The sequence below is a fragment of the Piliocolobus tephrosceles genome, chromosome 11, assembly GCF_002776525.5.
Source record: "Piliocolobus tephrosceles isolate RC106 chromosome 11, ASM277652v3, whole genome shotgun sequence".
Classification (NCBI taxonomy): Eukaryota; Metazoa; Chordata; class Mammalia; order Primates; family Cercopithecidae; genus Piliocolobus; species Piliocolobus tephrosceles.
The window spans coordinates 114,618,404-114,632,806 of NC_045444.1; the positions used below are offsets into that span (position 1 = coordinate 114,618,404).

General features: G+C 37.3%; 1 protein-coding gene across 3 annotated transcripts in view; it reads right to left on the bottom strand.

Moving 5' to 3' along the window:
- SPHKAP (SPHK1 interactor, AKAP domain containing) overlaps positions 1 to 14,403 on the bottom strand; it is a 215,609-nt gene that overhangs the window by 159,753 nt on the left and 41,453 nt on the right. For all 3 annotated transcript variants that reach the window (XM_023193891.3, XM_023193892.1, XM_023193893.1), the window contains exon 2: positions 5,739 to 5,844. In XM_023193891.3, coding sequence (XP_023049659.1) covers positions 5,739 to 5,844 — 106 coding nt within the window. The remainder of the gene's footprint in view (positions 1 to 5,738; positions 5,845 to 14,403) is intronic.

The window sequence follows — 14,403 nt, forward strand, 5'->3', positions numbered from 1 at the left end:
AGCTCACTTTCCAACTTGGATGGATTGAAAGTGTTTGTTTAGAGCTTTGTAATAAGTAGAATTCTGAGGTCGCGTCCAGGTTCAACGGGCTCAATTATCAATGCCAGTTAAGGGAGAGGGTAATAGGAGTAGCAAACATAATTTATTTGTCACCACTCCATTAAGCAATCACTAAAACCTCAGTGTGAATTTATCTAACTTGCCTAGCTCTTAAAAAAGAGAGAGGGAGAGAAAAGATAATTCCGAAGCCAGAGATGGGATGACCATATAAGTTATTTTGCATACCAAAGCACTTATGAGAGCAAACGGGGGTCTATTAACAAAATACGAGGACAATGGATGAAAATTGTCACTGTATGGTATGGTCATCTTAGCTCTGGGGAAAGGCCATCTCTCACTACCAGAAACATATATGGAAGAGTTCCTCCTTCGAATAAGCACACCAAAGTCTCATTCCTGATGCTATGGCTTTTTCAGAGCTGCAGCTTCCAGGGATCATATTTCTCTAATACTACAGAGGAAATTTAAGGAACACAAGCAATTGTGTCTGGGTAGGATTCCTGAAACCCTTAGAGATTTATTATGAAACATATGAAAGAAATTCAGTCAATTTGCAATTTTTTCGGAGGCTGATTATCCAACTAATGCATTATCTTGTGGACCCTTGTTTTATTTCTTCCACCAGTTAATTTAGCAATATGTCAGTTCTGATAAAAAGATTTGATGAGGAAAAAGATGACACGATTACATGAAATGAGTTTGAGGAATTACCAATAGATTTCAATTATCCATGGTACTCTCAGTGAAGGCTGATCGACTGTGAAGAGTGGTGATTTATCAGGACAGCCTTGCTACTTCTCAGATGTAACTGTCCTTGTCCTTTTTGCCTTTTTTTGTACAGAACATACATTGCATGGGCATTTAACACATGGACCTTCACTTTCTCTGTTCTGTAATCTGTGATTAACAAGATTTTAAAGAATTAGCTTGCAGTGTTATTTAATAATAAAATAATAATGGCATAAAACCATTCAATATTAAATGACTTTTTATTGGGTGCTTTTGTTCTGGATACAAAGAAGAAGAAAACATTGGTGAACTACTCTTTTGAAGAGAAGGTAAGCAATGAGAACCCCGCAGTGTTTGACATGTGGCATACACAGTTACTAAACTGTCTTTTAAATGCAATTTTTATGTAAGCTTGACAGAATATTTGAAATGAAAGAAATGTGCTATAAATATTAAAAAACATATTACCAGGAAAGGTACTGACTTCTTCATTAATTTGTAGCAGCCCTTTCCAAGTTTGGGTGTATATTCTCTTTCTCAATTCAAATCTTGATCATCCTTCTGAGTACTTTCTGCTGAACTTGCTGATGTCTATTGCAAATCTAAGGATGATCTTGGCTCTTAGCTTTTAATGAAAACAAAATCTGTTTTCCACTGATTTACACGGGCACATCTCAGAGATATTGTGGATTCAGTCGAAGACCCCCACAACAGAGCAAATGCCACAATAAAGGGACTCACAAAACTTTTGGTTTCCCAATGCATATAAAAGTTATATCTATATTATACTATAGTCTATTAAGCGTGAAATAGCATTATAACCAAAAAAGTATGTAGCTTAATTAAAAATACTTTGTAGCTAAAAAAATGCTAGCAATTATTTGAGCCTTCAGTGAGTTGTAATTCTCTTGCTGGTGAAAAAAAGAATTTGCTCTTCTCCTCCACGTTGATGGCTACTAATTGATCAAGGTGGTGGACACTGAAGGTTGCCTTACAGTAGCTGTTGCACTTTCTTAAAATAAGACAACAATGAATGTTGCCACATTGATGAACTCTGTGTTCACCAAAGACTTCTCTGGAGCAAGCAGTGCTTGCTATTCAATAGCATTTTACCCACAGGAGAACTTTGAAAATTGGAGTTAGTCCCCTCAAAATCTGCTGCTGTGTTATCAATTAAGTTTATGTAATATTCTGAATCCTTTGTTGTCGTTTCAAAAACTTTCACAGCATCTTCCCCAGGAGGAGAGTCCATATCAAGAAACTACTTTCTTTCCATAAGAAGTAATTCCTCATTCCTTCAAGATTTATCAGAAGATTGCAGCAATTCAGTCATTCTTCAGGCTCTCCTTCCAATTCTAGTTTTCTTGTTATTTCAGCTATGTGTATTGAACCCTTCAGTCATTCGTGAGAGTTGAGATCAACTTTCAAACTCATGTTTATGTTGATATTTTGACATTCTCCCATGAATCATAAATGTTCTTAATAGCATCTAGAATGGTAAATCCTTTCTAGAAAACTTTCTATCTACTTTGCCCAGATCCATCAAAGGAATTATTATCTATGACAGTTACAGCCTTATTAAATGCAGTTCTTAAACATTAACACTTGAAAATCAAAATTACTCCTTGATTCATGGGCTGCAGAATGCGTTGTGTTAGCAGGCATGAAAACATTAGTAATTTCCATGTATGTCTCCACCAGAGATCTCAAGTGACCAGATTCATTGTCAATGAACAGTAATATATTTTGATAGGAATCTTCTTTTTTTTTTTCTGAGCAGAAGGCTTTAACAGGGAGCTTAAAATATTCAGTAAACCATGCTGTAAACAGATGTGCTGTAATCTAGGCTTTGTTGTTCCATTTATAGAACCCAGGTAGTAGATTTAGCATAATACATAGGGGCCCTAGGATTTTTGGAATAGTAAATGAGCATTGGCCATCACTTAAAGTTACCGACTTCATTAGCCTCTAATAAGATAGCTTTTCCTTGGAGCAGTCGGAGCACACACATTTATTGATTAAGTTCATCATCTTATTTGGGTGCAGTTCATGGCTTCCAAAGCAATTACCATAGTAACGTCGAAGACCACTGGTAACAGATCACTACAACAGATATAATAACAAAAAGTTTGAAATACTGAGAGAATTACCAAAATGTGACACAGCGTCACTAAGTGAGCATGTTCTGTTGGAAAAGTGGCACCAATGGACTTGCTGGATGCAGGATTGACACAAACCTTCATTTTGTAAAAGATGCAGTACCTGCTAAGTCCAATAATGTGAAGTAGAGTAAAACAAGGCATGTCTGTTGTTATCTTGCATAATAGTTTAACTTATGAATTATTATTTGACTTTTTACAAGAGAAACCAGTATTATATCCCAAACCATGCTGTGAATTCATTAAGGATGAGGGTCATTTATGATCTATCTTTGTATTTCTCCCCAAGATCTATATCTCCCCAGAGTTTTGAATGTATTTAGGTTGGGCCATACAAAATTGCCTATATTTGGTCATTTGTGATCTGTAAAAAAGACAATTTAATATGTTAAATTTCCCAATAGTTATTCTAGAAATAATTGTGAAATGAGTCAGATTACGTTAAAATTTTACATTCTTATTTGTAAATGTATACATTGATGTATACATTACACGTTTATACATATGTATACACATGCAAAATATATATGCTAATGAAGTCATTTAGAATTAAAGATTAGCTTTATTTTTTATTTTTATTTTTATTTTTTTTTTGAGACAGAGTATTGCTCTGCAGCCCAGGCTGGAGTGCAGTGGCATGATCTTGGCTCACTGCAACCTCTGCCTCCCGGGTTCAAGCAATTCTCTTGTCTCAGCCTCCCGAGTAGCTGGGACTATAGTCACCTGCCACCACACCCAGCTAACTTTTGTATTTTAATAGAGTCGGGGTTTCACCATATTGCTGAGGCTGGTCTCGATTTCCTGACCTCAGGTGATCCACCCGCCTCGGACTCCCAAAGTGCTGGGATTACAGGCGTGAGCCACCACGCCCAGCACCAGTTTTAAGTTTTTGAGTAGACATCGAGGCCCAAACAGCCCTTTCAGTTCAGTAGCTTCTAGATGGGATTTTTTTTTTTTTTTTAAAGAAATAAATGTGACCACCTCTTTTCCAGGGAAATAACTGTAGCTGAGATAACAGATCGTAAATCCCTAACCCTCTAGGAATGGTAATACCTGTACGGAATTATTTTCTGTGACTGTATGCTTGCTGATAACATTCTTCTGTAGAGTAATATTAGTGATAGAGATCTTTATTTTGAGTGCATGAAGTGTGCCAGGGACTGCTGTAAACATTTCACATCTATTAATTCATTGAGTCCTTGCTTCAATCTTGTAAAATAGATAATACTATTTTCTTCATTTTTCACATGAGGAAATTGAGACATGAAGTAAAGTCATTTGCTCAAGATCACACAAGTAATGATGCAACTGGCTGTTAAATTCAGGCAGTCTGGATTCAATTCTTTTAAATACCACGCAACCTTGTATCAGTAAACATATATGTATTTTAAAAAATTAGAATAAGCTAAAAGTTATTTAGCCCTGTAAAAGGTACAGATTATGATGAAGCATTTATAATTTGGAGTTACAGAGTGTGACAGATTATACCTAAGGCTTGGAGACCTCTTTTATAAAACGATTTACAAACTATTAGCTCTTTTATGAATAACTTGAAATCATTTTGAATTACAGTGCATTAGTTTCCTTCATCAAAAAGTGGAATTTATAGCACCAATACCTTTGCAGGAATTTATAAGAGGAGAAAGAATAATAGATCATACAACATGTGCTAATAAGAATCCTTAATTAATTAGAAAATTTTTTCACATTTGGTTATGAATGAATGTATGGAAATACTTTTGTAAAATTATGTTTAATGCTACCTTTCTGTTATAAGTATATTTTTAGTACAGATATTTGTTCATTTCTCTAATATTTGAAAACTAAAAACTTATACAAAAGTCACACAAGCAGAGAATTATTAATGCTGCTTAACTGGGTATATATACCCAGTATATATATATATATATATATGTGTGTGTGTGTGTGTACACATACATATATGTGTATATATATGCATGTATATAATGTATATTACATATATACACAATACATACACATAAACAATATGCTTAGTAACAGAATTTGTGTTAATTTACATCTATAACTTTTTAATAATTTAATATTTTTTCAATAAATGAAATAACTCAGTGTGATTGCTTCTGAATTGGTATGAGAAGAAACATATACTACCCTGGAATTCAGCATCAAATAGTGACAAAAGCATTAGATGGGGAACCAGGATTGTGGGCATTTTACTTCAAGTTTTGGGGCCTTAGTGCTGATTGGCTGGAAAAATGAGGTCGTCAGATTCTATGATTTTATGTTGTTCAAGGGTTCTTGCAAGTATCTTAGAGCATAATTTTTTTTTATCAGCTCTTAAGTCTATGTTCTAGAAAATACAGTTCTGTTTTTCTTAGTAAAAGAATCCCAGCATACCCTTTGTTTTATGGAAATATCAAAAGCAAAACAGCCCTAAAATTTTCTTAGATACAGATTTGGTAACTTAATATAATATGTTGACTCATTCAAAACCCATGAACATTTTTCTGAAAGGAGATGCAAGAAACTGTCATTCATGGCCAAGTTTAAGAAGGAGTACTGGAGAAAAGTCTTGGGTTGAGGTAGTATGGCAGTGGAGGCTTATAATTTTCTATGCCTGAATTTTCTCATCATTTCCATAAATTAAAATTTTAATGTTATCAAGGCTTACTTGGGAAAGCTAACTGTGGATCATTTTGTTGTTTGTTTTTATTGTTGTTCCTACTTTAGGAAGAGAGCTTAAAATTTCCCATTAAATGAGTGTTCAAGTTCAACAGTCAAGAACAAAGTGGCGTAAGCCAAGGTTACCTTCTTGCAGGCAGTGATGGAGTTCCCCGGGCCGCCTCCTGAGCTGCCACAGCCTCTGCCCTGCTGCGGTCCCAAAATGTCATACATCCGTGATGACTCCAAGTTGCTGCTTGTGACCCAAAACACAAAAACACATTCCAGTGAGTCATCTCTATATTTAGAAATAAAGAATAAATCACAATGTGGTGTATCAAAAATCATCTTTTCAGATTGCATTAAACACTGCAAATCCCATTGCTGAAATGGATATTTCTTTGTTGCATTCACTTTTATAATTGGTGGAACCACTATAGATGATCCTACTGTGACTGTGAAACTGCAACCCAATGCCTTCCACAGTGCTTTGAGAGACATAATTGCATCTGTCTGACTACTAGCCTTGTTAGCATCTTTTTTTAAGCAAGCGGTTATAAAACCCAAATACATTTTTCTCAATTGTCATATTAATCCAGCTCTGTAAACACCAACACATAACAAATACTCATTTTATTTTTTAAAGTGGAGGTAAAATATAATTTTAATTTGGACTCAGTATAGTGCCATTAAAAAAAAAAGTGTGAACTTTAGAAAATGCAAGTAATTTCTTTATCATCTCTGTGGCTGGAGATAGCTCCTCAAATTCTCTATCTCCAAAGTATAGACCTACATCCCCTGCCGCCTTGCCAGCTCTGTCAAATCTTGATGGGCTTGACTACACACAGAGTTGTATTAACATTTTTAAAATAGTTAAAATTGGCTGAGCACAGTGGCTCACGCCTGTAATCCCAGCACTTTGGGAAGCTGAGGCAGGCGGATCATTTGAGATCAGGAGTTTGAGACCTGCCTGGCCAACATAGTGAAACCCTGTTGCTACTAAAAATACAAAAAAATTAGCCAGGTGTGGTGGCATGTGCCTGTAATCCCAGCGATTCAGGAGGCTGAGGTATGAGAATCGTTTGAACCTGGGTGGCGGAGGTCTCTGTGAGCTGAGATCATGCTACTGCACTCCAGCCTGAGTGACAGAGTGAGACCCTGTCTCAAAGCAAAACAAAACAAAACAAAACAAAACAATGCTGGGTGTGGTGGCTCACACCTGTAATCCCAGAACTTTGGGAGGCTGAGGTGGGTGGATTGCCTGAGCTCAGGAGTTTGAGACCAACCTGGGCAACATGATGAAGCCCCCATCTCTCTTAAAATACAAAAAATTAGCCGGGCTTGGTGGCTCACACCTGTAGTCCCAGCTACTTAGGAGGCTGAGGCAGGAGAAGAGCTTGAACCCAGGAGGTGGAGGTTGCAGTGAGCCAAGATGGTGCCACTGTACTCCAGCCTGGGCAACAGAGTGAGACTCTGTCTCAAAAAACAAAAAACAAACAACAAACAAACAAAATAAATAAATAAATAAAAAATAAAAAAATTGCTTTTATGTTTTCAAGATGTGATAAAAATGAAAATTATTATCAATTTTTTAATAATATGACTAGAAACTCAAAATTGAACCTCATTTAAATATAAAAACTCTCTAAATGTTACATGCATTTCTAAATATTTTTCTTCTAAAAATATAATAATTTGGACTTTTAAAACGTACTGATAGCTTAAGTCTATATGTTTAATTTTTGTTGTTGTTGTCCACACAGAACAATGTACAATTCATTAACATATACTTTTGGAATACGATCTGATAGTTCTGTATAAAATTTTCAGTGCAAAAGGTAGATGTTTTCTCTTAAAACAAGTGCCAAATAAAAGATCAGTTAAACAAACAATTTATTTCTAACTAACCTATAACTCTCATGTTTCAAGCACTAAATTAATCAATTTTCAATTAGCCATAAGTCAAACAGGGCATTAGTGTAGCCTTTTGGCATTTCCATTATTATGGAATGACATTTTAAAAAATGACTACTGACTGTCTGTGTAACAAATCATAGATTCAGGCAAAATCTGCACAGAGTAATTAAAATAAAATCTGTTTTGTTAGAATTTTTTATATATTACTTTTTGAGCAATTGTCACTTGAGGGCTAGAGTGAACCTAATGTACATGAAAGGATAACATCCATATTATCTTTGCTTAGCTGAGGATAGATAAAAAAAGAAGGAAGGAAGGAAAGAACGAAGGGAGGAAGGAAGAAAAGAAAAAGAGAAAGAGAGAAGATAAAAAGGAAGGAAGGAAGGAAGAAAGAGAGCGAGGGAGGGAGAAAAGGAAGGAAGAGAAAGGAAGGAAGGAAGGAGGGAGGGAGAAAGACAGAAGGAAGGAGGGAGGGAGAGAGAAAAAAGAAGGAAGAAAGGAAGGAAGGAAAGAAGGAAGGAAGGGAAGGAGGGAGGGAGAAAGGGAGAAAGGAAGGAAGGAAAGAAAGAAAGAAGGAAAGAAAGAGAGGAAGAAAGCAAGAAAAAGAAATTAGCTACATTTCCTGGCTGCCAATCTCTACCTATTCTGCCACATAGCCTTTCTGAGTCTTAGTCTCATCATTTATAAATGACATGTTTGGACTAAAGTCTGTGGTTCCCTCACAGCTCTGGAAGTCACCTGGCAAAATGTCAGAGATGACCTAGTTTTCAGCCCCTGTCTTTACAGGTTTCCTACAACGTGGGCCTATAACTTTTTAGGCTGCCATTTACTTCAAACCCAAGCGTGGACATCTCTCTGAATGCTTTCTTGTCCACAGGACAGTTTGGCTTTTACCAAAAGGCCAAATGGCTATTACTGTTAGGTTCCAAATAGTTTACATGTGGAAGATAAGGCCATGCACCAAGCTAATTTTGATCTATAAAAACTTGACTTCTAAGTCAAGTTATATGACTCCTTCTAGGAGCCAACCAAGGCCCTGTGTACAGTTCAGGGAGACAGGATATAGGGTCCCACAGCTCTGTGTCCTATTGCTACTGTGTCCTCCAGGCAGCTTTGATGGGCTAGGAGATCCATTCCATGCAAGCCATCCCTAGACTTACTGCCAGTGCTAAGACATCTCCTGTGATTTTTAGAGGCTAGAGACGGCAGGAGTAGGAAATGGGCAAAGTGAGAAGTAAGGCTGGCACAGACCTCAGGCTGCTCCTTCCAGATATGAAACATTGTAGAAAGATCACTTTGAGTCCGGGCGCAGAGGCTCACACCTGTAATTCTAGCACTTTGGGAGGCCGAGGCGGGCAGATCACCTGAGATCGGGAGTTCAAGACCAGCCTGACCAACATGGAGAAACCCGTCTCTACTAAAAATACAAAATTAGCTGGGCATGGTGGTGTATGTCTGTAATCCCAGCTACTCAGGAGGCTGAGGCAGGAGAATCGCTTCAATCTGGGAGGCAGAGGTTGTGGTGAGCCGAGATCACGCCATTGCTCTCCAGCCTGGGCAACAAGAGCAAAACTCCGTCTCAAAAACAAAAAACAAAACAAACAAACAAAAAGCAAAAAAGCACTTCAACAGCCTCTGGTCACTCTGGAAGGAAATCACATCTAACTTAGGCAGAGATGGTTAGGTCCAAATTTGGGGTAATGTAAAAATAGAGAAAACTAAAAGGTCAGCCTTGAAAATTACATATTTGCCCATAAAGCACTTTTATTTATAGCTTTAGATAGGCAACCTGCTACAGTACTTTTTATGCACTCAAAAGTTTAAGAACTGCTGAGCTCATCTAATAGGGGGAAGTAATGACAAGTCTACCCACAGATATCTTGGTATGAAAGTTTTTCTGCCTCTAAGATGACTGTAAAATCCTAGTTGAAAACGAAGGTATGGAAGGGAATTAGAGAGTTTTTTTGCTTGCCTGCAAGGCTGATGCCATTTGTTCTAATGCTGAGCCTGTATAGCATTAATAAATAAATTTAACTATATATATGCACATATATATTTGCTCATTTTTTTTTTTTTTTTTTTGAGACGGAGTCTTGCTCTGTCACCCGGGCTGGAGTGCAGTGGCCGGATCTCAGCTCACTGCAAGCTCCGCCTCCTGGGTTTACGCCATTCTCCTGCCTCAGCCTCCTGAGTAGCTGGGACTACAGGCGCCAGCCACCTCGCCCGGCTAGCTTTTTGTATTTTTTAGTAGAGACAGGGTTTCACCGTGTTAGCCAGGATGGTCTCGAACTCCTGACCTCGTGATCCGCCCGTCTCGGCCTCCCAAAGTGCTGGGATTACAGGCTTGAGCCACCGCACCCGGCCATTTGTTCATTGTTGTGAGTATTAAATGAGGAAGTTGAGTCACATGGTGGGGCAAAAATTAATGCATTACTAGATGACAAGTGTAATGCAACTCCACTGCACCCACATTTAAAGCAAATACATCTTCTGAAACACATTGTATATCATTTTAATGATGCCTAATATCAAAGAAAATGTAGGTAGGCTTATGTTTTAAAGCACCTGATGTGGGTGCGCATTTCCAGTAGGTGACTTTACAACATGGCCCAGTCTGTTCTCATACCTTTTGGATGGAGAGAGAATTTTTAGAGTATTTACAATGATGCTGTCCTTGATCTTTAGAGAAGCAGAACATTTGCTGTCACAGGATGAGGCAGAGATGGCAGTGATATGAAACTCATGCATGTATTAAAATGAGCTGAAATCGACATTAAACGAATTGCTGTCAAGAGACAGGACAGCTTTATAACTTGCTCCTAATGGGTAAGGCGGCAAATTCTTCCCTGGGACATTTTCCTTTGATTTTGACAAATGTTGACAATATTTATTAAGCACGACCTTTCAAACTGGTTTCATGCTGAAACTGTGAAGTGTGTTTCAATGAGGATGTGGATAAAGACGAGAAAGAAGGTACGAAGCCGAATTTGAAGTAGTGATGTTAAACCAGATTTCTATAAAGCAGCTTTCTTTATAGAACAATTTCATATATTAGTAAATGAGATGCTATGTTGCCACCGTATTGCTACCACTGCAGTGACTCATGCAATATGAGTAAGTAGGTCACATCAATAGTGAAAATAGCCTAGGGAATATCCAGTTATTTCCCTAGAGAGAGTTGTATTCAGTTACTGGAAACTGAGTTGTCCATACATTGCGTTGCAAAGTTTGGTCCATGGACCAGCAGCATTGGTGTCACTTGGGAGCTTGTTGGACACCCAGAAACTCAGAACTACTGAATCAGAATCTGCATATTGACATTAAACTTAGGTAATTTATACATCCATTAGAGTTTGAGAAACGCTTAGATAACATATTCAATTGAATTCACATTCCATTTGCCTGTGGGACATCATTGTGATACTGAGAAAAATAGATCAGAGTAAAAGAGATTGGGCAAACATAGATAAAGAGGCCTGGGTGTAATATCGTCATGATATTACTTTGGTTAGGGATATTCTACCTAGTCCTCACCTTCCCTTCTTGATAAATCCTACTCTATCCTTTGGGTCTCGGCTTATAAATTACCTCTGGCACCTCCTTTCTCCTTTCCCCTTGCCAAGGAGGCCACTTCTCCTCTCCCACATACCCCCACGCACACACAAACACACTTACACTCCTGTCTCGTTCCCACCCACATATTCCCACCCCACTCCAACTCAGGAAGTGAGAGAGACACTCTTCTTGTGTATTCCAACAGCACTCGGAGCCATATCTTGCTTTAGCACTTGTCCAAAAGCCATATAATTTTGTAATATTTGTCTCTTTCCACTTTAGGCTGTATGTTCTAAAAGGGCAGGGGATCGCTTAGGACACAGGACAGTGCCAGTCACTGGGAGATGCCCAGCAAGCTCTTACTGAGGTTGTTTGTTCTTATCTTTCTGGGCATCCTGATTAACCTCAAAAGATTAGGCACAAACAAGCGTTTGAATTTAGTGCTAAATTTTCTGCAGTACTGACAGATGGTGAGATAAGCCACATCTGAGAAGATAATTTAAAGAATTTCCCAGGATAGTTCTAATGAAAAGAGATTCTGCTGTTATGCTCGCTAAAATGTCAAGTAAACACAGGGTAAAGTTAAACCATTTTAACAGATTTCTTAAAGATAAGATTGGCTCTTGTCTTCTCCCTCCTTAAAGAATCCTCTTGGTAAAATGTAGTAATTATAATTCATTTGATTGTCTCAATCCTATTAAGAATATCTACTCTTGAGCTTTATATGAAATCCTTTCATCCCAACACCAGAAAAAAAGTAAAACTCAGAGCTACCAGAAGAGATCTTGAGCAAGGAATTGAGTTGTTGTCATTAAAATCAATTTAAGAACATATGACAACCAAAAATTGAGAGGATTTTAAAATATTCAAACAGATTTTAAACAGTTCAAAATGAAAATTCTCTCAAGTGAATGTTCTTATTTTACCCTCATCCAAAGTAATTTACCTGTTACATGAAGCCCAGAGGTTTAGGTCAATTTTTCAAAAACTGATTTGTTTAAAACATCACGTGAGGGGTTAGTGTCTTCTATCTTCCTCTTCTATCCAGTCTTGACAAAGACTCTTTTCTTAACCAAACTTTACTCAAGCTCCTTTGAGACATCTTCTCAGCTAAGCCTGGACCTTGGCCTCTGAGCCAGTTGTAGAGAAGAATCCTGCTATGACTTAGACTTGGATGTTTAGAAAGAATTCTCACATCCAAATATCTGATCAACTTCCTCATCTGCCCACTTTTGATAACAAAGTCCTTGGCCTGTCTACTAAGCAGCCTGTTAGGGCAGTTTAGCAAAAATTCCCTAATGTGTGTGTGTGTGTGTGTGTGTGTGTTTGTGACAGCGTCTCACTCTGTCGCCCAGGCTGGAGTGCAGTGGCGTGATCTCTGCTCACTGCAATCTTCGCCTCTTAGGTTCAAGTGATTCTCCTGCCCTACAGGCACACACCACTACGTCCGGCTATTTTTTTTTTTTTTGTATTTTTAGTAGAGACAGGGTTTCACCATGTTGGTCAGGCTGGTCTCGAACTCCTGACCTTGTGATCCAACCACCTCAGCCTCCCAAAGTGCTGGGATTACAGGCGTGAGCCACAGCTCCTGGCCAGAATCCCCTACTGTTGACATCCCCTCTTAGTAATTTTCTGTCCACTCACCGCTTCACTCTGCCTGTGGGGTGTAAATCCCCACTAGTCCCTGCTATATTAGGAGTTAACCTCAGTTCTGCACTGACAGCTCTCTCTCCTACTGCAATAGCTTGCATAAAATCTGTTTTACCAATTTAAATATGCATCCAGTGCAAAATTTTTCATTTACTGCTGTGCACATGTTTCTGGTTTCATCTCCTAGATAAGAAGTTTATGTTTTTTTCTTTCTTTCCTAGGTTGGACATGTCATGTCATTCATTCAAATTAAATATGTCACCAACTCATTGGTAGCTGAAAGACCTATAAAATCATCATTTATTCTGTAGGATTTTAGAAAATGTGTCATAGGAAACCATTATCAAACCTTGAAAATATTTAGAAGCTCTCATTGTATGTCCTGTTTCAATACTTAAAGGTGACTCCATAGCTGGAAAATAAATCCCAGCCTTCTTAATCTCCTAGACCAGTAAAATAAAAATAACCAAGGCAGTAATGATGTTATAAAGGGCCCAACCTTTTATTTTCCCAAATAAACTTCAAGAAAACCCTTTATATTTCTGTTTTAACCATGATTCTTCAAATAAAGGGCTTTGTAACAGTGTAGCAAGAAACTGTGATGTATTATCCAGGAATGATTATCCAGGATTTCTTTTCAAGAAAAGATGGGTGAGAAAATTTTATTACAGTTTTTGTCTTCAGATTGGTGAAAATGTTGCAGACCTGAGTGTGGGTTTCACTTTTTGAGGTATTAGTAAGTGGCAATAAACAAAATATAAACAGGTCATTCATTATTAATCATAAAACAAGTGTCCTATTCTTAGAAGAAAGAATGGCTCCAAATTTAACTATCCTCTAGTTCAGTCTTGATTATTAAAAGAAGATGAAAACAAAAACACTATTTAGTATTGTTATTTCATTTGCAATGTAATTTGTAAAAATCAACAGCAGATAAATTCCCTATTTTCAGTTCTGAAATCTTTTCTCAACAATAGCCAGTATAATGTTTTTTCTAAAACATTATGTTGAATATTGTTCAATGAATACTTTTTTAATTTAGGCAACACTGTCTATCAGATATATGCAGTAAAATGTGAAATCTCTTCTTAAGCAGGTACTATATAAAATATCTGGATTATAGTAGAAAAGGCAATCAAATGGTAAACTTCCTAATGGAAGAAAACAGCTGTACTTCCAAACAGAAAGTTATTGGAGAGCATATAACAATATAAATAACACCTACTGAACAATCTGTGCTTCATAAATTGATATATTATCTCTCATTAAGGAGACAACAACAAGTTATTTCCTATGGTTTGATCACTGTACAGATTTACTAGTTTTATATCTTTAAAAGCTGTTTCACAATCTCAGGCTTTCCCAAGACCCCAACTATAATCCCTCATTCTGAAAAAGGATCAAGCAAGTGAGCATAATGACTTAGCCTTTTTCTCTTTTCTCTTTCATTTTTAATGAAGGCTGTGGGGGAATTTTTTCAAAATGTGTGTCCTACAAATAATGTGTATAAAAACATTATTTTAATGTAAGATAGAAAGTACACATTCCTGCTGCTAAGTTAATTTTGCATGAATATGTGCATATTTATACATGAATACCACTAGATGGTTACTATAGAAATATTTATCCCTAGAGTTCTTTATTTCCTTCCTTCCTTCCTTCCTTCCTTCCTTCCTTCCTTCCTTCCTTC